General features: G+C 55.7%; 3 protein-coding genes across 5 annotated transcripts; all 3 read right to left on the bottom strand.

Moving 5' to 3' along the window:
- Positions 1 to 148: 148 nt before the first annotated feature.
- COASY (Coenzyme A synthase) lies at positions 149 to 4,260 on the bottom strand. 3 transcript variants are annotated; one of them, XM_022558044.3, is made up of 10 exons: positions 4,157 to 4,260; positions 3,062 to 3,769; positions 2,266 to 2,480; positions 1,889 to 2,020; positions 1,557 to 1,746; positions 1,409 to 1,473; positions 1,133 to 1,217; positions 875 to 972; positions 640 to 786; positions 149 to 538 (listed from the first exon to the last, which is right to left on the bottom strand). In XM_022558044.3, exons 2-10 carry the CDS (start codon positions 3,756 to 3,758, stop codon positions 479 to 481), a joined length of 1,689 nt encoding a protein of 562 aa, XP_022413752.1. In that variant the 5' UTR covers positions 3,759 to 3,769; positions 4,157 to 4,260; the 3' UTR covers positions 149 to 478. The 3 variants fall into 3 exon arrangements, 2 of the variants coding, with proteins under 2 accessions (XP_022413752.1, XP_022413753.1); XM_022558045.3 differs by lacking the exons at positions 149 to 538; positions 875 to 972 and having other exon boundaries at positions 731 to 836; XR_002642602.3 differs by lacking the exons at positions 149 to 538; positions 640 to 786; positions 875 to 972 and adding an exon at positions 818 to 836 and having other exon boundaries at positions 1,133 to 1,473.
- A 7,306-nt stretch (positions 4,261 to 11,566) lies between these two features.
- On the bottom strand, positions 11,567 to 15,864 carry HSD17B1 (hydroxysteroid 17-beta dehydrogenase 1). Its single transcript, XM_022557969.3, has 6 exons — positions 14,171 to 15,864; positions 13,894 to 14,061; positions 13,570 to 13,749; positions 13,309 to 13,402; positions 12,664 to 12,841; positions 11,567 to 12,574 (listed from the first exon to the last, which is right to left on the bottom strand). The coding sequence occupies exons 1-6, from the start codon at positions 14,265 to 14,267 to the stop codon at positions 12,335 to 12,337; spliced, it is 957 nt and encodes a 318-aa protein (XP_022413677.1). The 5' UTR covers positions 14,268 to 15,864; the 3' UTR covers positions 11,567 to 12,334.
- A 104-nt stretch (positions 15,865 to 15,968) lies between these two features.
- On the bottom strand, positions 15,969 to 23,522 carry NAGLU (N-acetyl-alpha-glucosaminidase). Its single transcript, XM_022558032.3, has 6 exons — positions 23,089 to 23,522; positions 22,091 to 22,238; positions 20,682 to 20,828; positions 20,411 to 20,496; positions 19,148 to 19,404; positions 15,969 to 18,141 (listed from the first exon to the last, which is right to left on the bottom strand). Exons 1-6 carry the CDS (start codon positions 23,472 to 23,474, stop codon positions 16,931 to 16,933), a joined length of 2,235 nt encoding a protein of 744 aa, XP_022413740.1. The 5' UTR covers positions 23,475 to 23,522; the 3' UTR covers positions 15,969 to 16,930.
- Positions 23,523 to 23,561: the final 39 nt, after the last annotated feature.

Genomic DNA, 23,561 nt, shown 5'->3' with positions numbered 1-23,561 from the left:
CCTCAGTCTGGCTAGCTTCAAAAGCCATGCTCTTAACCACTGCATTCCTGGCTTACATCTCGGGCCTGGGCCCTGCACTTGTGGCTAAAGTGTCGCAAAGATACCCAAAGGCATTGGAGCAGGAAGTAAGCACCATACAGGCAGCACCTAGCAACATTCACCTTTAATTCTGTAACAAGTTTCAGTGTTTGCCCTGGCTCCAGCCCACCATGGGTGCCACAAACCTGTGGGCAAAAGCGAGGATGGAACAACGCTAGGGGGTCTGCTCCCCCAAGAGCCACATTCTCAGTGTTGGCCAAACACTGGCAAGCTGGGTAGGCTTCCTGTGTCCAGCAGGCCCAGCCAGGCCCCGCCCAGCTTAGCACAGAGCCCCCTAGGCCCCAGCTAGGGTGAGCTTCAAGGCCCCAATTCGCCATCATCACTGGACCTCTTGTCAGCTCCAGGGGTCAGTTTGGCCCCACAGAGAACTCATTGTCAGTCATGGGCCTGATGGTGCCTCGGAGATGCGCTTCTGCAGGAGGGCCCAGGCTTTCTCCACCTTTGGACAGGCCAGAATGTTGGGAAGAAAAGAGGACAGGGTCATACACGCATCCACTGGAGACTCCCTCCCCACAACCCAGCCTTTCCCTGGGCACCAACCTGGTGCTGGGTGACATGTGGCTCCCACAAGGTGCTCAGCACCACGTGGCTCTGGTCCACAAGCTGCTGCCCACTCATCTGGCTCTGCAGCCGGCTTTGGGCCGCAGCCTCACTCAGGCCGTCCCTCTCCACAATGCGTCGTACAGCCTGGGCAGACAAGGCATTCATCAGCCCACCGGTTCAGAGCAGGATGCGGGCTACAATGGGGATAGAGTGGGGGGTGGGATCCAGATACCTCAGTCTCAGGGATGACAACGGTCCACACCTCATGAACCATGTTCTGCCAGCCTGCTTCAAGCAGCATGGCGGCATCAATCACGCACACATGCTTTCCTGTGGGGAGACCCCAGTCACTGCCAGCAGCACCTTGCCACTTGCTACCAGTCAGAGAGCCAAGGAAACACAGTCCCAGGGAAAGTGGATGGTCTGATTTAGGGTGGGAAAGCTCCCGAGGGAGATTCCGCTTAGCTGTTCCCTTGGGCTGCTCACTCACCCTCAGCCATAGCCTGCTCCATTTCCTCTCTGGCCAGCTTTGCGATAACTGGCCACATAATGTCCGTGAGTATCTTCAGCTGCTTCTGAGAAAGGGAATGGAAGGGGTGGGCAGAGTTTACCCTCCCCGGGATGAGATGGAGCCAGCCCGAGGGAGGAGGCAGTTGGGAACAGTTGAGTGGAAACTGGCATTCTGGGCCAGACCAGAGAGGTCCACTGGGTCCCAACCTCTGGGTCTAGTAGCAGCTGCAGAGCCCTTGGAGAGGTGTGTGTTTACCTTGTTCCCAAACACCCGGCTGCCTAGGACCTTCCTGTTGATAATGCCATCTTTATGGAGAATATCTGGATGACAGAGACAGAGGATTGGGCAAGGAGGCCAGCCATCTCCTCACTTCAGGCCACCTCCAGCCCTCCCCAGTTATTACCTGTTCCAAAGGCTTTCACAACAGGCTGGTAGGCAGGACCACCCGGGGCATAGGCCCGGTGGCCCAGGTGGTCACTGTCGATAACATATGCCCCCAGGCCCTTCAGCCGCTGAGCTACTGAGCTCTTCCCAGAGCCACTGATGCCTGTCAGCCCAATCACGTAGAAACCTGGGGGGAGCTCTGGCCTCTTCTATGGGAAGATAAGAGGGAACCCCACAGTTACTAGGGTCCCCAGACTCAGGTTTGAGGCTGAACCCTTCAGTCTCTCCTCTCCAGCATTCCCAGCCCACCCACGCAGGGGAAGGGGTGGGAGGCAGGTGGGTTAGGCTTACATGTGGAGGCCGGAGCAGGTTTCCCAGCATTTGTTGGCGGAAGCTGGAGGAGCTGACTTTGTCCTCTTCGTTTTCCTTGTGGTTTAGGTCCTTCAGCAGCTGGATCTGGTACAAGGTGAGCTCCTCCAGGTCCTGAGGCAAAGGAAGAGTGAGGAGAGAGAAGGAGGGTTGAGGTGAGGACAAATCTATCGCCTTATCCTCCCCTGCCTACCCAGAGGTAGAGCTTGCCTCGGAGGGCAAGCTGGCAAGTTCCTCCTTGCCTCTTCCCACCACCTTGAGCCCTCTCTTCCCTCCTCCAGGGTCATGTACTTCCAACAGCCCCCAGTGGCCTTCCCCATCCCCATCCACTCCCTCTGCCAGTCTCCCTCAGGGGTTACATTCTCAAGGCGGAAGCGGTTGACGGCCATCCCCCCACGATAGGTCTCCTCGCTGACCACCAGGAACTCCAGAGAGGGGTCAGAGCCAGCGGGCCCATAGGGGTCCAGCAGGGGGATGATATCAAAAGTCAAGGAGGGCTTGATGTCCACCAGGAACTCACTCAGATGTTCCACGCGTTCTGTGTAGGGTTGGAGCAGCTCAGGGAGCAACTTGCCTGGGGAAGGAGCCCAGAAGAACAGTGAGATCTTTTTACTGGGGAGGAAGAGTGTGGGCCAGTTCAGGGGAGAGCGTCCCTAAGCATCCTATCTCCAGAGGGGAGCTGGGCAGTGATCTGTGACGGGGAAGCTATGAGGAGGCAGCAGGCAAGCACAATAGAGCTGCAAGGGCTGGCGCATGTGCAGAGAACTAGCAGTGCCAGGAGGCACCAGAGTCAGATGGAGAATTCCAAGAGCCAGAGAATTCCGAGAGGCTCCTCTGACTGCCTGTGGCACTGCTACCTACAACTTACTCATCCATTTATTCCCTGGGACTCAAACTTTAGGATTCATCACCTGGAGAATTTGTTTAAAAGTGCAGGTTCCTTGGCTACACATTTGGGGGATCCTGATTGAATGGTGACTAGACCACACACCTAGAAAGCTGCATTTATTCATTTAACAAAATTCCCTCAGTGCCAACTGAGTGCCAGGCACTGTGACATTTGGGAGTGGTGGGAAGTAACGGAGGGCCCCACCCTTCCTCAATCTTGGCCTGGGGGGAGGGTAAGACTGCCCTAACTCAGTCTCTCTCACTCACTCTTCAACAGGTCTTTGTCTGCTACTCCCACCACAAGCTGCTCCTGAGCCAGGAGACATGCGACGCTGAGCAACACCTTGTGGGCATTGTGTAGGCGGTCAAACGTGCCACCCACAGCACCTCGCTGGTGGCCACGCACTGGCTGCTTGGCAGACCTGCCCACGGGGGAGGCTGGGCTGATGGTGGAGGCTAAGGGGACGTCCAGGGACCCCACGGGCAGAACTCCAGGCCCATAATCGGGGTATAGGAGCACCGAAGACAGTTGCGGACAACAGCTGTAACAACTGGTAGCATAACGTTCGAGCTGTTGCTTGGCTGGGTTGTACTGGCTTCCATCCAGGGTCTGGAAGTCGGTCAGCACCACTTCCGGCGGGTGGGCCAGGTTCTGGACTGAGCTGGTCAGGGGAGGGAGAAAGCTCTTGGTTCGGATATTGGTCAGCAGAATTCTAACGTCCAGGTGCCTGTGGACGTCGGCGCCAGCGTAGAGGTGCGTGATGAAATCGATAACTTCAAACGTGGCCTGCACGGGGCTGGACTGGGGCTGGGCCGGGCCGCCCAGGCACATGCCCGGTTGCAGGTGTACATAGAGCGTGTGATTCACCAACCGGGCCGCCGAGGTCAGGATGGGGGCCAGGCGAGGGGCCAGGGAGGTCAGCGGCGTTGTCAACACCAGGAGGCCCGACCGGAATACGGCCATGCTGCCCAGGCCTGCGGACAGTCAAGAGAGACGAGGCGAGGGTTACTGAGTGGTATGTGTCTGAGGCCGAAGACTGTAGGAGGACTCGGACCCAAGAGAGGGAGACCTGGAGCAGGGATGGCGTTCCCAGTGCGGATCGAGAGGAACCCGGGGGAGGGTACGGGACCTGGCAAACGGCGCCTCGGGGCTGTGCTCTAAATCCCAGTTTTATCATTTCTCAGACGGAGCGGTGAATTCGCTGAATTGCATCGAAATCCCGGGAGGGGAAAACTCGGCAGGCGCCCCTGAGTCATAAGGCTGGGGATCCAGAAATCCTGGGCGCTCTTGCTGAGCGGCACCAGGATATTCAAGGAATCGGAGGAGAGTACTAAAGACGCTCAGGCTCGGGTCCTACTTACTGAGACCTCCGGGCCTTGGTTCCGCTTGCACCACCGCGAAGGCTTCCCCAGCCGCGACCAGTTAACATTAGTTCCGGTGCTGCGACTCCGAGCTACGGAACCTGAGAAAGGCCAAACATCTCAACTTTGGTTCGGCGAGGGATTCTCGCGAGATTTCTCATGGGGTGGGGCGCCTGCATTGATAAGGAGCAGAGCTCGGGGGTTTGGGAGATACGCGGAAACTTATTTCCAAAACCCAACCTCACGGGGCCTGGGCCGAGTAGGTCAAGGCGGACTTGAAAGCCCGTTTCACACGGGTGCCCTTCAGACTCTGAGAGAAGAGGTTGGCTTCAGCCAGGTCCCTCAGGAGACAGCGGCAAAGGCGGAACTAACACCTGGCTTTCCTGCGTAAATCGCGGGGACGGAGGTGGGGGTCGTAGGGTAGCACTTGAATTAGGTTTCGGCGTCCCCAGAGCCCTCCTGGCACCCTCCCAGTCTGAGGATCCTCATGTTGGAGGTCACAGGACAATTCTGTCCAAGCCCCCATTTCACAGATGGAAAAATTGACGCCCTGTGTGTTCCAGGGACATCTGGGGAGGTAAGGACAGAGGCCATGTGTCGTGGCTCCCGTGCAGAGCTCTCCACATCATCCAGAACCAGTGATATGACAGTTTTTTACGGAGAGAGAGGAGGAGGAGGAGAGCTCTGCGTGTGAGCTCAGTAGAGCTGCCAGAGAACGGTCCCTATGGACGGGAGAAAAGGGGGCGGCGGGGGTGGGGGGGAGAGGGGTGGGACTTAGTGCCTTGGGTTTACCGTGAAGCTAATGAGTGCTGGAGAGGCTGGAACTGGAAATCTCCGTGGGAGGACAAAGCCAGGTTGCCATCAGGAAACATTTCGGGTAAATTATCCAGGACGATCTAAAAAGGGAGGGAAACCAATCTCCAGGATTCCACTACAGTAATGTGTTGTAGTTTATTTTCCCAAACTAAATAAATGCTCACTTTCATACTTAATTTTGTGGGTTTTGGATTCCTAAAGAGGTCTCCCAAAGCGTATAAGCCTCTGGCCCCACAGAACCTGCATTTGGTCCTGGAGTCAAGGATGGAAGAGTTTTAGTGCCACAAAGGCCTTGAGACCAGGATTCTTGCAAAGACATCTTAAGTTGGGTTTTAAAGAGAGGACCAGTTGAAGAAGCAAACCGCAAAGATGGTCAGGAAATTCCCTGAAACATCTGGACACACAGTCTCACGTGCCTACTTAGACATTGTTGGAGGAGGTTATCTGAATGACGTGACTGCCAGTTGACCCTTGAGCTGGACACAGGCAGTCAGAGGCTGCTCACCCCTCCCGTGTCCTTGGAATGTAGCCTGCCCACGACTCCCACAGTGGGAGCTGTTTCAAGGACGCAGACTTGAGAGGGCAATGTGTTGTTGCGATCAGCTGGATGAATTACATGACTGAACCCAGTTAAGGCCTCTGTAGAAACTTGAAGATTCTGGTGTGCAGGTGCAGAGATCTACTCTTCTAGCACTGCCCAGGACAAGCCTCGTATGTAAGTTCCCTTGCTTATTAAACCTGCCACCTACCAATCTGGAGTGGCTGTCTCTTTCTTCAGTCTCTCTTTGCCCTCCGTGTATGGGGCCAGTTTACAAATCCACATTGGCAAGCCTGCCAGGAGACCGAAGAAATGGGCCTTGGGAAAGAGGCACCTGCATGGGAAATCTTGGGAAACGCAGGCTGGTCTAATGTGCTTGTTTGAGGAACTGTGCCGGGCGCGCCGCGGCTAAGACGGGAGATGAATGTCTGCAGGGTGGGCTGGCCACTGCTGTGGGCAGGTCGCTGGCCACTGATGCCTAACTAGAGGCTGAAACTCAAGTTGAAAAGCTGGAAGAAGAGCTGAGGTTAGAGAAGGACGTGCATTGTCCACTGTTCTGCTCACTTCGGGGCTGGCAGGCGGGGTGGGGGAGTGGGATGATAAGTTGGAGACATTACTGTGCGGTTTACAAAGCTAGGAGCTCGAGAGCTGCCTCAAATTAAGGTCCAAACGCTTTTGACAAAGCCCGACTGGATGCTAAGAGGTGGAATCCCCAGGAAAGTGAAGGGGGGGGGTGTTGTGGTGATTGACAGTAAAACACATGAAACACCCCATGCCATAGGACCCCTATGCAGAAGAAAACGAAAACCAGGTGATGACCATCCCAGCCAGCAGGGCAGCCCCCATTCAGGAAACGTTCACGATGAGAGAATAAACGTCCACTGAGATTAGTGATACAGCTGCCGAATTCCAGCAAAAGGCCAGGGAAAGTATCCAAGCATGGTTAGTATGGCTATGGGATTGGGGGGCGTGGGGATGATTTCCCTGGCTGGGCAGGAGGCAGAGAAAATGAGCAACGTCACCACACAGCCGGCCCCCCTGAAGCATCTGCATAGGACTTGGTGGCTCGAGGTCCTCACTCCCTTATAGACTGGATTATTCTAACCTGCAGGGAGGCTTGTCCCAATATGAGGGGTTTCCCTGGGCATGTGGGACCCTGGAAATCTATAGAGGAGGTGCAACAACTCCTTAGGGAGTTGGGAGTGAGACAGGCCATCTATGCTCCTACCTTTGAAGGGCCTGATCAGGCCACATTCACTGCAGGAATGAAAGCCAAGATACTCCAGACTGCCCCCATCACCTGGTATGGGACAGTAATATCCACGCTGAGCCCAGTTGTGGGACAAGACATTTGTGATGTTGGGCAATCCATTGCTGATCTAGAGGAAACCAACAAATCCCAGGAACAGTTACATACTGGCCTGCAGGAAGGACCCAAGACAGAGAGGGAGCTCAAAAAGCCAAAAGGCTATTCTGAAGGGCTGTAAAGGGTTTGGTAAAAGTAACCCAGAAACAAACGTGGTTTGACTTCATTGCTGCTTGGAACGCAACTGAAAAGATACATCGGCCATCCAGTGCTGTGTTGGTTGGCCTGTAGGAAGCCTTAAAACCTGCCTAACACTTCAGAACTGCCCACTTGGCCCTACCATCCCTGATGCCCTGCCCGCTCCAGCAGAGGCCTCAGGGATTCTCCTGTTTGAGGTGGGTGCCTCCCACGTGCCCAGGTTATAGGATGCAGGCCAAGACTGCTTCCAGGTGAGGCCCACTGGAGGCAATCGGAGGCCTCCTGTGGAGCTCACTACTGGTTGATCTTCCAGAAATAAACAAAAGGTGACAGCTCTGGCGACTTCCCTGTGGTCCAGTGATTAAGACTCCACGCTCCCAATGCAGGGGGCCCAGGTTCGATCCCTGGTCAGGGAGCTAGACCCCGCATACCACAACTAAGACCCGGTGCAGCCAAATAAATAAATAAATATTTTTTTTAAAAAAAGTACAGCTCTGGTGAATACTGGAGCCAGATGTGCTCTAATATCTTTTTCTTCCTTCCTTTTTTTTTTTTTTTGGCTGTGCCGCACAGCTTGCCGGATATTAGTTCCACGACCAGGGATTGAACCCGGGCCACAGCAGTGAAAGCACCGAGTCCTAACCACTGGACCGCCAGGGAATTTCCCCGGATGTACTGTAATACACGGTCACCCTCAGAAGTTTTCTGGCCCCCTCAGCGCCACTGAATTATAGAGCACAAATGGTTATAGTCAGGAAAGTCCTTTTCACACAGCAAATTGGGCGTTCTCCTTGCCCCTCCACACCCCTAGAATATGAGATTTGTTTTTTGAATTTTATTTTATTTTATTTTTTATACAGCAGATTCTTACTAGTTATCCATTTTATATATATTAATGTATATATGTCAGTCCTAATCTCCCAATTCATCCCACCACCACCACACCCCCGCCACTTTCTCCCCTTGGTGTCCATATGTTTGTGCTCTACATCTGTGTCTCTATTTCTGCCCTGAAGACCGGTTCATCTGTACCATTTTTCTAGAGAGAATATGAGAGTTTTTATCACTAATACCAGAGAACATAGTGGGCATTGATATCCTACAAGGTCAAGCCCTGCAAACCTATGTCTGCGAATCTGCCTCTGGGTTAGAGTAATCAGACCAGTGATGAGGGGAACACCAATTGGGAACGGTAAGCCTGCCACCCCCGGGGAAGAGTGGAAACTGTCAAACAATATAAATTGCCTGGGTGGGTGGGGCTTAAGGGAATAGAAGAAACTATCCCAGAACTGCACTGAGTGGGAATGGTACGTTCTGCCCATAGTACGTTCAACAGCCTGGTATGGCTGGTTAAAAAGCCAGAGGGCTCATGGCGGATAACCGTGGACTACGGAGAGTTGAACAAGCCCCATCCATGTGTCTGTGCCCAACAGTGCCACCGCCTTCAGTACCTTGGCCGCCATCCTAGGAACGTACCATGTGCTACCTGACTTAGCGAATGCTTTTTTCAGTCTACACCTGGCCACTGAGTCACAACATCAATTTGCCTTCATGCGAGAGGAGCAACAATGGACCTTTCAAGTGCTTCCTCAAGGCCACCTGCACAGCCCCACCACATGTCATGGGATGGTAGCCCAAGACCTGTCCCTATTCTCCTTCCCCACATCAGTAAAATGGGCTCATTACATTGATGAGATGATGTTAACGTGTGAAGACTTGCCTCTGCTGCAGGACCTTCTGCAGACTTTGCTGGAACATCTGTGAGGACGAGGATGGGTGGTGAGCCCTCAGAAAATTCAAGGCCCAGGCACCCCTGTAAAGTTTTGGGGAGTTGTTTGGTGGGGTAAGACGTGCATTGTTCCAGAAGCTGTGGTTGATAAGGTACAAGCCTATCCAACCCCTAAGAATATGAAAGAGGTGCAAGCAGGACTTCCCTGGTGGCGCAGTGGTTAAGAGTCTGCCTGCCAATGCAGGGGACACGGGTTCGAGCCCTGGTCCGGGAAGATCCCACATGCCGCGGAACAACTAAGCCCATGTGCCACTACTACTGAGCCTGCACTCTAGAGCCCACGAGCCACAACTACTGAGCCCACGTGCCACAACTACTGAAGCCTGCGTGCCTAGAGCTCATGCTCCACAACAAGAGAAGCCACCACAATGAGAAGACCGCGCACCGCAACGAAGAGTAGCCCCCGCTCACCACAACTAGAGAAAGCCCCCATGCAGCAACGAAGACCCAACGCAGCCAAAAATAAGTAAGTAAATAAATAAATATATATATAAAAGAAAGAGGTGCAAGCCTTTGCAGGGATTTTGGGGTTTGGGGGGACTTTTATTCCCCACCTGGCACAGTGCCTCCATCCCTTATGCCGCCTGATGAAGAGAAGGCACACGTGGAACTGGGGATCAGGGCAGCAAGCTGCCTTTGAGATGGAAAAAGTACTAGTGAAGCTGATTGCAGCTCTGGGCACCTCCCAAGCAGGGCAACCGTTTAAGTTAGATGTGTCTGTGACTTCGGAACACACTGTGGCAGAGACAACAGGAGAGGAGAGCACCCTTAGGATTTTGGTCCCAGCTGTGGGGGGGGGGGGACAGAAACTTCAATGTACCCCTCATAGAGCAACAGCTCCTTGCAGTGTACACAGAACACCCCACCAGCTATAGCCTCTCACGAAAGAACAGCATATCATGGTAAGAACGTCCCTTCCTATCAAGGGTGGGGTTGAGACTATGTTCTATGGGCCCACCTCTGCCATGGCTCAACCCCCACGTTGACTAAGTGGCCCATTTGCAACAGAGGGGCACCCTGCCTGCCAGCCCACTGTCTCTAGAAATTCAAGTGCTACTAGGCCCTGAAGAGTATGTAGATCCTCCAAATTCCCCTGCCTCTATACCTGGGGTGTCCCCTGCAGCCTGTAGAGAGGCGGGGTGGGGGCAGGGATCCCCGCTGATGCCTGGTATACAGTTGGGTCTAGTCGGGGCAACCCACCCACATGGACTGCAGTTGCTATTCTGCCCAACACTGACACCATCTGGCTGGAAACAGGAACGAACTGCAGCAGCCAATGGGCTGAATTCATAACAGTTGGGCTGTTCTAAAGGGATTAACCCTATGGCTTGGATAAAGGGAAGCTGAGAGATGGATGATCAGAAAACGGCCCTTGGGCTTCCCTGGTGGCACAGTGGTTAAGAATCCGCCCACCAATGCAAGGAACACAGGTTCAAGTCCTGGTCCGGGAAGATCCCACATGCTGCAGAGCAACTAAGCCCCGTGCGCCACAACTACTGAGCCTGCGCTCTAGAGCCCGCAAGCCACAACTACCGAAGCCCGCGTGCCTAGAGCCTGTGCTCCACAACAAGAGAAGCCACCACGATGAGAAGCCCATGCACCGCAACGAAGAGCCCCCGCTCGCCACAACTAGAGAAAGCCCACGCGCAGCAATGAAGACCCAGTGCAGCCAAAAATAAGTAAAATAAATTAAAAAAAAAAAAGAAATCAGCCCTTGTACAAGATGTGTGAAAAGACATTTGAGTTCATCCGCAAGAGTCTGAGGCAGCCCTCACTGTCTTCCACATCCTGGCTCATAAGGCACTGACATCCCCTGGCAATCAGAAAGCTGATGCCCTAGCCAGGGTACAAGCCCTAGCAACTGACCCTTCAGTAGATACAGCAGATTGGGTGCATTGAAAAAACAGCCACTGTAAAGCCTGGGTGGGATGGCATATTGCCAAGGATACCTGATTGCCCTTGAAATATGGTGACTTGGTTAATGCAGTAAATCATGACCTATGTGTTCTAAACAATGCCCAAAGCAACTGCCAAAGGAGTCTGGGGGCCACGCATCGGAGTTCCCAACCAGTGAGGGATTGGTTGTTGAAACACGCTACACTTGGAATGGAAGATGCACCATTAAAAGAGGGGAGAAGGTGGGAATTCCCTGGTGGTCCAGTGGTTAGGACTTTGAGCTTTCACTGCTGAGGGCATGGGTTCCATCCTTGGTTGAGGAATTAAGGGCTTGTGGCCAAAAAAAAAAAAAAAAAAAAAAAAGAGGGGAGAAGGCGAAGGTCTGGTCTGGCATGTTCTGCCACGCGGCCCCTGCCCCCGCCCCCATCCTCACATCTGACAGTGTTGCCTCCCCAGCCAACATGTATGGTATGTACACGTTCTGTTTTCCACTGTTGCAGTCATTTGGCCGCTGTCTTTTCCCTCCATTGGCCTGGGGGAATGTTACAGCACACACAGGTGCCCTTACTAACTAACTGCATCCAGCAAGCCTTAAATGATAACCAACAAAGCCCATCCTTAGGTCTCTAATGAGAAAGCTGTACTCCAAAATAGGATGGCTTCGGACATTATTACTGCCACGCAAGGAGGCACCTGTGCCATTACCCAGAGTGTTGTGTACCTGATGAGTCTGCTAATGTATGTTCTTTACTAAGCCCCTCCTGCGGCACCCCTACTGCTTTCCTCTGCCTGCAACCTCCTCACCTAGTCTCTATCTCCACCCCTCCTCCGGCACCCAACCTCAGAGGAAGTTAGAGGGAGATTGGCTCTGCAACCCTGCAGGCCCTTTAGGAGCTGCTGCCACTCCAGCTCCTTTTGCTGGCTTCCGGAAGGAGGACGTGGACCACAGGGCAGATGTGGAGCTTCGGCTTGACCTCCTGGTGGGAGGCAGCTTCTGGGCGAGGGGGCATCTCTCCTGCTGAGCGTTGTCTTACGGCAGGGGGCAAGGAGAGGGGTGAGTGGGGCTGTCTCCTCTGGGCTCATTTAGCCTCGTTTCTTCCTTACACATCTGGCTTCCACATGGGAACACAATCACAATAGTAATACACTAGTAGTAGTAATAACAGGGCCTGCTATTAAGACTTCTATACCAGCGCTTTGGGGCATTATCTCAATTAATTCTTATCACAATCCACGACATAGGTATTATACCCGTTTTGCAGGTAAGAGAATGGACTCGGAGAGGGTAGGACGTTGCCTAAGGTCCCAGGACTCGTGGGAGCCAAGTCACAGCCGACTGTCCCCGCACCCAAGTCCACCTAACTCCTACTGCTGCAGACACCCCTCGGGAATCCAGGGACCACTCTCCCTGCCCTGAGGCGCACTTGAGGCGTGACCTTGGGCTAGCTCCTTCCCTTTCTGGACCTCGGTTTCCGTAGGTATAACCCGGGCTAACACCTTCTTTCCTGATCATCCACCCGCCGCGCGCGCCAGTGATCACACAAGTGCGGTGCAGTGAAAAGCCCCTTTTCATCCCCAGACCGCAAAACCCGGGGCCACAAAGGAGAGCGCGGGAGACAGCGGCGAACCAGGCCTTTATTTCGGGGCGGCAAGAGGAGCTCCGAGCTCAGGTGCCCCCGGTTCTCCGGCTCCGGCCTCCGCCCCGGCGCCGTTTGAGCCCTCGGCGGCCTGGTCGCCGAACACTGCTTGGTGCGCAGCAGCGACGTAACTGCAGCCGCTGGGGTCGGAGAAGCGCAGCTGTATCAGGGGCAGGAAGCGCTCGGTGGTGAAGTAGCGCAGGGCCGGGCGCGGGGCGCGCAGCGCCTGGAGGAAGACCTGCAGCGGCGGGAGGAGGCGCGCTGGCCGGGGCTGGGCTGGGGAACCGGAGCGCTGCCCCCGCTCCCGCAGTCCGGCCCGGCGCTCACCTCGGTCACGTCCTCCGGGTCCTGCCCCGCCTCAAGAAAGATCTGCTCGGAGTGGCTCAGGTAGCGGGAGAAGAGGTCGCGGGTCTCGGGGTCCGCGCGGTCCAGCACCCCGCCCAGGCCGCCCTCCAGCTTCTCGGGGAAGGCGGTGTGCACCGGGCCGCACTCGATGAGACTCAAGCTGCCGGCGGGAGAGCGGCGGGTGGGCGGGGGCGAATGGGAGTCCGGGAGGGAGGGCCGGAGGGGGGCTGCGCCCGGCTGGCGGGCGCTTCGGGTAACCCGAGCATTTGAAAGCGGTTTACTGCCGGAAAAGAGCCCCCACGTCCCTTGGAGAGTGTGTGAGACAGGCTCTGGCGTCATTATGCCACCCTGGCTGGGTCCCTTAACAGCTGTGTGACCTTGGGCCAGTCACCGAACCTCTCTGGGCCTGAGCTTCCCACTAACAATACCGACGCCTCACCAGCTAGGTCGGCAGGTGGCGTGAGAGGGCAGGTGCCAAACGCCCGGTACTGTGCCTGGCACACAACAAACGGGCGCCGCACTAAGGAGGGGCCAGGGAGAACGCCTGAGAGCGGTTCCAACAACACAGGGTGCTGGGGTTCCCAAAGTCAGTGTTCAGAGGGTCCCGGGGGCGGGGCGGTGACTCACTGGACTCCGAAGGGCTGCAGCAGAATCGCCAGACTCTCGCACAAACCCTCGATTGCAAACTTGCTGGCGCAGTAAACGGCGTTGAAGGGAAGAGCTTGGAGGCGAGAGGAGGCTGCTGAGGCGCGTCGAGGAGGGGAGCCGCGGGGAGCGGGAGGGGCCCGGGGCAGTTTCACCAGGTCCCACCCCTTTTATTAGACCCCCGACTCTCCCGTTGAGCCCCGCCTCCTGCGCGCCTCTGCTTCTTCCTCGGCTTCCACTCACCCATCAAGCCTCCCACGCTCCCGGTCACCAATATGCGTCCCGAGCGTCGCCGCTTCATGTCCGGCAGGAAGGCCTGCAGCATCCGCACGGTACCGGTCAGGTTCACATCCAGCACGGAGCCCACGGCGCCCTCCTCGTGTGCCTCCAGCGGCCCCACCAGGCCCCGGCCTGCGTTACATACTGCGGGGAGAGAGACCGAACTCCGCTCGCCTCACGCACGGCCCTCCTCCCCGCCTGTCCCCTCGTGCTCCCTGGGCCTCGGGACGTCTTGGTTTGGACACAGGGTGAGGAAGGCTCCTGCACTAGTTTTGCAGGGAGACTCACCCAGCACGTCCACGCGGCCCTCGGTCACGCGTGCCCGGGCAGCGGCTATGGAATCTGCGTCCCTCACATCCAGCTGCAACATCTCCAGGGAGCCGGGAGGGCACCCTCGGGACCGGGCGGCCTCCCAAAGTGGGCCCTGTGCCATCAGGTCCCTCAGCGTGGCGTACACTGGAGGTTCGGGGAGAGGACGAGGCTCTGAATTTCGGGCTTACAACCCTACCTAGGCCCCCTTGGACGAGGAAGGAGCTGGTCTCTCCACCCCAGTCCCCTCATGTACCTTTGAAGCCCTGGGATGGGTCGGACGCCAGGCGCAGGGCCAGGTGTAGGCCAATGCCGGAGGAACAGCCAGTGATGAGCACCACGGTGCGGTCCATGGAGCTGTGCTGCGTAGGGAGAGGCCCCGGGAATGCTGGGCGCTGGTCTCTGGGATGGATATCACCTGCTTCGCCCCGCCCCTGCCTGCGTGGGTCCCCACCCCTTGTTATGTCTACAGCACAATCTCAAGGCTGAGACCTACTGCGGATCCCTGGCCTTCTCTCCCCAACCTGCTCTAGGTCAAGGCAGAGATGAGGCCACCCCTTAGAACACCCCTTCTTTCAGTTGCTAGTCAGAGGGAGGGTGAAGCTTTGCAAACAGGAGGTGTGGGCTCCCATGTGGGCACTGAGCGCCCTGGGCAGATCTTTGCCTGGCAAGCCTCTGTCCCACAGGGACAATTATAGTTGCCAAAGTTTGTTGCTGAGGGTGTGAAAGTAAATGTTTTGGAAGGGCGTTCTCAGTTCAAAGGTCAGGGGTTAGTTTAAAACTGAGGGGGGGCTTCCCTGGTAGCGTAGTGGTTAAGAATCCGCCTGCCAATGCAGGGGACACAGGTTCGAGCCCTGGTCCGGGAAGATCCCACGTGCCGCAGAGCAACTAAGGCCGTGAGCCACAGCTACTGAGCCTGCGCTCTAGAGCTCGCGTGCCACAACGACTGAGCCCACGCGCCACAACTACTGAAGCCCGTGCGCCTAGAACCCATGCTCCGCAACAAGGGAAGCCACCGCAATGAGAAGCCCGCGCACTGCAACAAGGAGTAGCCCCCGCTTGCGGCGTGCCGCAAACAAATTAATTAATTAAAAAAAAGAATATTGGATAATTGGAGCTGAGCACTCAGGAACTCGACGGCTGCCAGGCTCTTGGTTTTAATGCATGCTACCTGCAAAGTAAGACAGGCTTTTGCTAACTGGACATACTTCTCAGTAGCTGAAGGAATGGAGCGAATACTAAATGTTTCCCCTGGGGAGGTGTCCTGTCTCTTCAGGGAAACATGGTCAGTATTCTGTAAAGTCACCCTGGCCGAAATGATTACTTGTTCTGACCAAGGTATTTATTAGGCTATTTTAAAGTCACAGCATCCAAAGAATGTCAAATAGCTCAGCTAGCCACAGAGTCTAAGATCCTGTATCTCCTGGCACTGTGGAAGCACCACACCACTGACCTAAGCGATTCCTTTTTTCAGTTTTTCAATATTTTATCAATATAAAACTACTGCCACATCCTTCTACTTTCTTTTATGTCTTCTTCAACCTAGGAGAGACCTCAAATCTGAAAGTCTTCTCTACTTCTCATCATTAGCAAATGTTTTAGCTCTCTAAATATTTGTATTTAACTCTTGTTTCTAGGGTTTTGTTTTTGCAGTTTAGAAACGTTTAGGAATATTAGGACTTTATCCCTTCTGCTTGATACAGCAGGGGTGGACTGCTAGCCAGTCTAGCCTAAGAGAAAAGTGGAAAGATGCTTCACCGAGCACAGCGATTAACCCAATACAAGTTAGATTTAGAAGGAATGTTGTTTAAATTACCTCTTCTAGCCTGAATACATGGATTCTTTCAGATCAGGAAAGATTAGAAGCAGCAGCCTCAAAACTCTTAACAGTGTGGCTCTCGGTGGTAGAGGACAATGAGAAGCAGCAGATTATAATTTGGTTTGTGGGATGTGATGCATGTGCTATGATAGGAAACCTGAAATGATGGTTGAATTGGTAAAAAACACTGCACAAAATTTGCTGTAAGATATATAGAGACTTATTTTCTGTACTATTCTTTTTAAAAAACGTTTAATTTCATATTGGAGCATAGCCGACTAACAATGTTGGGGTAGTTTCAGATGCACAGCAAAGCGACTCAGCCATACATATGCACGTATCCATTCTCCCTCAAACTTCCCTCCCATCCAGGCGGCCACATAACATTGAGCAGAGTTCCCTGTGCTATATGGTAGGTCCTTGTTGGTTATTCATTTTAAATATAGCAGTGCTGTACTAAAGTATTCTTTTTTGTTGTTTTTTTCTTTTTTTTGCGGTACGCGGGCCTCTCACTGTTGTGGCCTCTCCCGCTGCGGAGCGCAGGCTCCGGACGCGCAGGCTCAGCGGCCATGGCTCACGGGCCCAGCCGCTCCGCGGCATGTGGGATCTTCCCGGACCGGGGCACGAACCTGTGTCCCCTGCATCGGCAGGCGGACTCTCAACCACTACACCACCAGCGAAGCCCTAAAGTATTCTTATAAGAAAAATAATTATTTGTAAGAAAGGTTTCCTGTGTCAAGTATTTGCGCAATCAGAGCTGAATTGTAGATATTCTTGTAATATCTAGTTATTTTGAAAGATTTATATAATGAATTCTGGATATATGACCAACAAAACTGATGAAATGAAACAAACAAACAAAACACCCGAGGAAGCTGAGGTAAGGGGACAGGGAGACCTGACCTGACCAGTGTCCATGCTATAGCCCTGAGTCCTCCCCGGCATCATGGCATTGACATTCTGACACACAGGTCCATCAGTTTATTAAGTTGTATTAAAACAGTACTTTGATCCCACATTTGAGATGGTGGAGGAAGGCGGCTCGGCTCCCTCCAAACCTTCCATGCTTGATCCCATCAGCATGAATTCCTTCACCCAGGCCTGGGGAACTCCTGTGACGCTTGCCTAGCCCCAGGCCCTGGGAACCTGCCCAGGCCTGGAATTTGGGGAAAACATGGCCCAAGGGTGCTTAATCTGTCACAAGGCGCCAGCCACCCACCGGGGGTAATATTTGAGGAAGAGCTTCTTGGCCAGGTCCACTGTGTCTCCTTGGGGCTGGCTAGGATACCTCTTTGTGCTGAGGACGAAGGTCTGTTCCAGCTGGAAGGCATTCTTGTCAAACTGGTGCTGTTGGAAGGGGATGCCTTGGACCAGGCTCTCGACCAGGGTCTCCGTGAAGAGCCGCCAGCGGGGGGCATAGTAGTCGGCCACCAGTCCCGCCAGCTGTCTGTTGGCGTAGTCTAGGATGTTGCCCTCTGGCCCCCACAGGGTCAGCTGGTAGCGGCTGTTCTGCTCATAGAAGCGGGCCTCAGTCTCACTGACGGCAGCCACCCGGGCCTGCTCCAGCCAGCTGCCCAGCAGGAAGTGGCTGTCACTAGCCAGCACCTTGTCCAGCGCGGGCAGGAGCTCATAGGCCAGGATGCCTCCTGCCCTCATCAGGGGAACCAGCTCCTTGTTCAGATAGGCGGTCCTCACCTCTTCGTAGTACCAGCTGACCAGCTCCTGGACTGCCTGGCGGGTGACATCCACCAGGTCGTAGCAGAAGGCCGGGCTGGAGGCCAGGGTAGGGGCGGCTGTCAGCAGCATCCGCCATGCTTCCAGTACATCCGATCGGTTGTACCAGACATCGGTGACCATCTGTAGGGATGGCCGCCTGACCAGCGGGCTGCGATTGTGTCCACTGCAGCCCTCGCCAGAGCAGTTGTAGACACTCCTGAGAAGCAGCCTCCACGCTGCCTCTGCGTCCCCATGGGAGACCCCGTACCGCCGGGCTGCAAAGCCTGTCACCCAGGCCCCCAGATCTGCCACTGGGCCCTTCCGCCAGCCCAGCTCAGCCATGAGGGCGTAGACCACCTCGTTCTGGCCGATGCCCTCAGGGGTCATGCCCGTGCCTACCATGGTGGAGTTGGGGAAGAGGCGGGCGGCTGTGGGGCCTCGGTTCACAGACTCCAGGGCCCCAAACAAGCCATGGTTGCCCCCGAAGTTATGCAGCATGCACCAGATAAAGGGCTGGCCCTGGAAGGAGGCTGTGCGGACGTACACGGGCTGGCTCTCAGCAAACAGGTCCAGAACCAGGAGGCGGCCACGGGGCACGGCCCCCAGCACGGCCCCCACCTGGGTGGGCCCCCAGAACTCGGGCTGGTGCTGGAAGAGCCAGCCTTGGAGCAGCCATACGGCGTCAGGGTCCACTGTGGTGGGACAGTGGGGACAGAAAAGAGGGTGGTAAGAGGAGAGGGGGCAGGAGAGCATTCACCCCATTGTACAGATGAGGAAACAGAGGTCCAGAGAAGTTAAATGACTCTATCACAGGACACTCCTTCCCCTGAAACCCACACCACCCCACCCCACCGCAGCCAGAAGGGCATTCCACAACACGTCCTTCCCATCTCCTCCTCCTCCCACTGGGAGTACCAGGGTAGTGCTATAAAGCTTTACAGAGCATCAGAATTACCCAGAGGGCTGGGCCCCAGCCCCAGGCATTCTGATTCAGGAGGTAGGGGAGGTGCTGAGAATTGCACATCTGACAGGCCCCAGGGTGATTCTGATGCTGCCGTCCCGGGTCACACCTGGACCATTGCTGCGCAAAGCCTGAGCCAATATGCTCCTTCCTGGCTGACACAGAGGCCTCCCCAAGCCATTCCTGACCTGGCCCCTCTCTGCCCTTCCCCTGTAAGTGGCAGGAAGGAGAGCTGGGTTCACATTTGTGCATCTAGAAGGGCACCTACCAGCTTGGGGCACATCCCCTAACCTCTGGCCTGTGTTACCTACTTCAGCATGGAGGTAGAGACCAAATAAAATATTTTCAATAGCTAGCACTTAATGACACTTTACTCTGGGCCAGGCGTGATTCTACTTATGAGGTAGCCCATTTTGCAGATGAAGCAGCTGAGGCCCTGGGAGGCACTGGCGGGGAGGTGATTCACTGCAAGTCTCACAGGCAGCAAGTGGCAGTGCCTGCGTTGGAGCAGGGTATCGGGCTCCAGAGCTCACCTCTCAGCCACAGTGTGACTAAATAAGATGCTGTGTGTGTAGAAGTGCTCGGTAAACTGTAAAGTGCTGTGTGTCACAGTGAGGTGTTATTATTCCCAGTCCCGCCTCCCACCCCCCACTGACCTCTGCCACCCCCATCTCCCTGAGGGTCTCGGCGGGGGGGGGGGGGGGGTCTTCCCTTTCTGACCTCCCCTGGCACCGAACCTGCAATCATGGCCTGGTAGACAGCGGCGGTGGCTGCAGCCAGGTAGGAGGGCTCCGAGGACGGTGGCTGCATCTCGTTGAAAGTATCGGCCCCATAGATGTGATCCGTGCCAAACTCTTTGGTCAGCTCCCGCAGGAAGAGGCTCCCCACCATGGGGAATAGGGGGTCTTCCGGAGCCAGGAGGAAGGAGCAGGAGTACGAGCAGTTGAAATGTCCCCACCTGCCCATCTGGGTGATATTGGCCTGAGGGAACACCCTAGTTGGGTGTGTGTGTGTGTGTGTGTGACAGTTCAGACATTTACTGGAGGCTGACCAGGAGTCATCTCCAGCCTCACCAACTTCTGCAGTTCCTGGGTCATTCATGCCTCTGTGCCTTTGCACATACTGTGCCCTGTGCCTGGAGCCCTTTCCTCCTCCCTCCCCGCTTATGCATCTGGCTTCTCCTCGACATCCTTTAAGTTTCACCTGTCTGGAAAGCTTTTGCTGTCTCTCCCCCTCCCACTGGCTGAAACAAATGACATCACCTCTGCTCTGAGCCCTTGCTGCACCCTCCCTTCCCCAAGCAGAAGTGACCTTGATGGAGAATTGGGCCCACATATATCCCTGCCCTTATCACTGTATTGTATCCCCCTGGCAATGTATCTCCTGCTGGGGGCGGGGCCTCTGTGCACCTTTGTGGCTGCATCCCCAGGCCCCAGCACAGGGCCTGGTTGGGCAGCCCCGGATAGCCTGACAAACGTTGCATGAATGTACGAATGAGGTTCCTGCTGTCCAGTTGGGGAGGCCAAGGAGTGGCCAGTGAGGCCGGCCACGTGTGCTGAGCACTGACAGTGGTGGGAACCAGGTGCTCATGTGCATGAGGGAGGTGGTAACCAATGCTGGGGGCCCCCCCTGCAAGGCTTCCTGAAGGAGGGGATGTCTCAGCCGGGCCCTGAAGAATTTTGCCAGCCGCAGGAGAGGATGGGTGGGTAGCACAGAGGAACAGAGGGGCAGGAAGGACAGAGGGGACCGGTGCACCCCTACCATCACTAAGAGCTGCCGTTTGCTAAGACTCCATGCCAAGTCATATATACATTTTACAAGTGAGGAAACTAAGGCACAGAGCAGTCACGTCATCTGTCCGAGGTCACGTGGCTAGTCAGTAACAGAGCCAGGAATCAAGCGCAGGCCTACATCTAGAGCTTATTTTTCTTTGACTCGTGCCTGGCAGGGGAATATAAATTCTCTCTCTGAGCTGAATGGAGGGTGAGGGGGGATCTCACCTTGTGAGAGCCTTGGGGACATGCCCTGCGAACGCTGGCAACACGGGGATCATGCCAAACGAGCGCATCCGGTCAAGGATCCGATGCTGCGAGGAACGGGAGGGGCGGCAGTGAGCACGGCCCCCCGAGGCGGGAGGCCCTCACTCTCTCAGCGCACACGGAGTCCCCACCATTCAGTTAAGGGCCCCGGGGTGGGCCAAACACCACCCCCAACCCCAGGCCCGTACCTGTCCAGCACCAATTCTGCTCCTTCCCTTCCCCATCCTTTTACCTGCAGGTAAACCTGTTTGAGGTGCCAGGAGGGGGGCAGGGGGCCACTCCAGGTGTGCAGGTTGCCCATGCGCCCCCAGGCCAGGAAGGCAGGACCAGTGAAGTACTCATCGATCTCTGTCTGGGTCAGGCCCAAGGCCAGATACACCTGAGGAGGAGGGAGAGCCCCACACGTGTAAATCATTTATCTCTATTCATTGATCCATTCACTCAACATACGCACATTCAGCTCTTCTCTGGGCTGCACCCTACGGTTACTAAGACAAAATCCGATCCCTGCCTGCGAGGAGCCCAAAGTCTGGGAGAAACAGATCCGTGACCAGGTGAGTTTGCGAATGTCACCCTTGTTGCATGGGTGAGGTGAGGCACAAAGGGGTTCTCCCCAAGATGTGGAAGGGGCCTTAGAAGGGGCTTCATGGAGCAAGGAGGGCTAGAATGATGGGTGAGGGCAGCTCTGCAGGGAGCTTAAGCAGCCCCAGGTGTAGCCAGAGCGCTCAGGGCTCAGGTATGGAAGCTCCCAGGCCGGGCAAAGCCTGAAGGCAATGGGGAGCTCTCGAGTGCGTTAATAGTGGAAGGTCTCCACCAGATTTGCAATTCAGAAAGGACACTCTGGTGGAACCTGGAGAGCTAGGAGTCTTGCTTTGAAAGGAAAATATTGCTTAGAGAGCTCTCTAAGCTCTCATGGCCGGGAGACCATTAAGGCAGTGTAACTTTTCACGTCTCAGACTGGATGGAATCTGACCTTTTGATCTGATCAAGTTATCCAAAGAGCCTGCTAGAAATTCAAGATACTTATTGGACTCTTACCCTAAAATAACTCTCAATTCCTTACGAACAAATATTTTCCAGCTTATGTCAGAGTCAGTCACAATTCTCACGAGGCAATTTTTAACAATCTCATGGCTTAAAAAAAAAAAATTAGCCCTTTTTCTTCCTCAGAACACTCTTTCAGGATTACCCGAGCCCGTGTCTCCCAAATTGCAATCAGTAAAGACCCCAAATAAACTCTTCTTATTTGCAGCCTCCTGCATTATTTTTTGGTTGACGCTGTTCAGAGGCTCTGACAGACTGGGGTCCAGGCAGAGGGGATGAGAGCCTGAACTGGGGTCATGGGTAAGGATGGAGAAGACAAGGCAGATCAAGAGCTGCTAATGAGACAGAATCCACAGAGGCAGCTGACTGACCCACGTGAGGGTGGGGGGAGGGGAGGCCGGCTTCTTAAAGTGTTTACAGTAGGGTGCTGGGGTCCAGCCCTGGGTAAGTGCTCCTGTGTGTCTGTCTCAACCATGGAAGCTGGGAGGCTGGAGCCATCACTCCTGCTACCAACAGTTCTGGAGCCCTATTCTCTGTGTGCCAGATACTGCGTTGATGTGGGGGAGGCGGGATGCCTGGGGTATGGTGGGCACGCACCTGCTGCCAGATGGCCTCCTGGCCGCTCCAGGCCAGCGCCAGGTTGATGCCGTTCAGCGCCATCCAGTCAATCTCCTGCTCCCAACGGGCCCAGTCCCACCACACGAAGGAGTAGCTTTGTGTGCACACGTTCTGGTAATAGCGGTACCTGCAGGCAGGGGCGTGAGCTGGAGCGTGGCCCTGGGGGCAAAGATAATGTCCCTCACCCCAGAGGGTCCACAGCCTGGGGAAGAACTTGGAGGGCATCCCGGTCCTGGAACAGCTCTCCACACCGCCTAGATCTAACCCAGAAAGACGTGGCTCCAGACGTGAGCTCTACTGCTTCACTCCCGGATCCACTCCAGGTGGAGCTTGAGCTTCCGAAGGTGCCCACCCACCTGCGCCCAGCACTCAGTTCCCTAGCCTCCCAGATATTTGGGAGAGCATATTCCGTTTTCATTCCTACTCTGTGTACAGCGTTTAAGTGCCATATGACAAAGTTGGCCCCTGTCCTGAAGGGGGGGGATCCCTCTCCCCACAGTCTAATGGGGAGGCAGCTGTGTGAATGCATCACCTCGGTGTAGTGGGGCAAACGCTAGAACAGAGGCCTGTGACAGGGCTGGGGGTCATTCCTCAGTAAGCATCTTCAAAGAGAGGGGTGGGGGAGGAAAGTAATGGCATTTACCGATCACCGATTATGCACCACAAATTCTACACCCCGCACCGTGCAAATCCTCACAATCAAAGCGGCACCACTGTACGGTAGATGACATTATTTCCATTTTTCAGATGAGCCAGCCGAGGCTCAGAGAGGCTAAGTGACTTGCTCAAAGATACAAGGCTTTTAGAATCAGACCTGGGGTCTGAAGCCAGGTCGTGCCACCCTAAGGCCAGCGCTTCCTGGCAGCCCGGCGCTGAGGGTGGGGAGGGGCGGGGACTTCAGCTTGGGCTGGCGTCCGGGTGGGTGGAAGCGGCGGGGAGCTGCAAGGGAGCCGAGGGGCGAGGTCCGGCCGCGGTACCTGTTGGGCGTGGCCTCGGTCAGTTCCTCCGGCACCACGGGCAGCGGCTGCGGCAAGCGCAGCTGAGAGCCCGACCAGGCCACGTGGCAGCCGCAGAAGTCGCGCAGGTAGCGGTGCAGCCCCGCGGCGGCGGCCACGCCAGTGGAGCCGAGCACCCGTACCCGCGCTCCGACGCCGCCGCCGCTCAGGCGGTAGGTGTCCAGGCCGGACTCGGCCGCCAGGGCGCGCTCCACCGACACAGAGAAGGCGGCCGCCGGCCCGGGTCCCAGAAGCCGGACCAGCAGCTCCCTTACGGCCGCCGCCTCCCGGGCCTCGTCCCCGGCCGAGCCCCCCGCCGCGGTCAGGAGCAGGAACCCCAGAGCCGCGGCCACCGCCACGGTCCCCATGGTCCACCGGTCTCAGCCCGCTGGGCACCAATGGGGACTCGGGACCAGGGGCGTGACGGCCGCGTCCAATCAGCAGAGGGCCTCAGG

Source organism: Delphinapterus leucas, chromosome 19, assembly GCF_059928025.1.
Source record: "Delphinapterus leucas isolate spDelLeu-1000000601 "Yukka" chromosome 19, BTC_Dleu_Yukka2, whole genome shotgun sequence".
Classification (NCBI taxonomy): domain Eukaryota; kingdom Metazoa; phylum Chordata; class Mammalia; order Artiodactyla; family Monodontidae; genus Delphinapterus; species Delphinapterus leucas.
This window is presented reverse-complemented; position numbering and strand designations above follow the sequence as displayed.

Coding starts and splice junctions, on each gene's coding strand:
- COASY (XM_022558044.3), bottom strand. CDS start 3,758: ATGGCCGTATTCCGGTCGGGCCTCCTGGTGTTGACAACGCCGCTGACC. Junction 2,021..2,265: donor ACCGCTTCCGCCTTGAGAAT/GTAACCCCTGAG, acceptor CCTTTGCCTCAG/GACCTGGAGGAGCTCACCTT. Junction 1,747..1,888: donor ACCTGCTCCGGCCTCCACAT/GTAAGCCTAACC, acceptor ATCTTCCCATAG/AAGAGGCCAGAGCTCCCCCC.
- HSD17B1 (XM_022557969.3), bottom strand. CDS start 14,267: ATGGACCGCACCGTGGTGCTCATCACTGGCTGTTCCTCCGGCATTGGC. Junction 12,842..13,308: donor CTGCAGCCCTTCGGAGTCCA/GTGAGTCACCGC, acceptor TCCCGCCGGCAG/CTTGAGTCTCATCGAGTGCG. Junction 12,575..12,663: donor ACCCGGAGGACGTGACCGAG/GTGAGCGCCGGG, acceptor CCGCCGCTGCAG/GTCTTCCTCCAGGCGCTGCG.
- NAGLU (XM_022558032.3), bottom strand. CDS start 23,474: ATGGGGACCGTGGCGGTGGCCGCGGCTCTGGGGTTCCTGCTCCTGACC. Junction 22,239..23,088: donor ACCGAGGCCACGCCCAACAG/GTACCGCGGCCG, acceptor CCCTGCCTGCAG/GTACCGCTATTACCAGAACG. Junction 19,405..20,410: donor GTCCCCAAGGCTCTCACAAG/GTGAGATCCCCC, acceptor ACACCCAACTAG/GGTGTTCCCTCAGGCCAATA.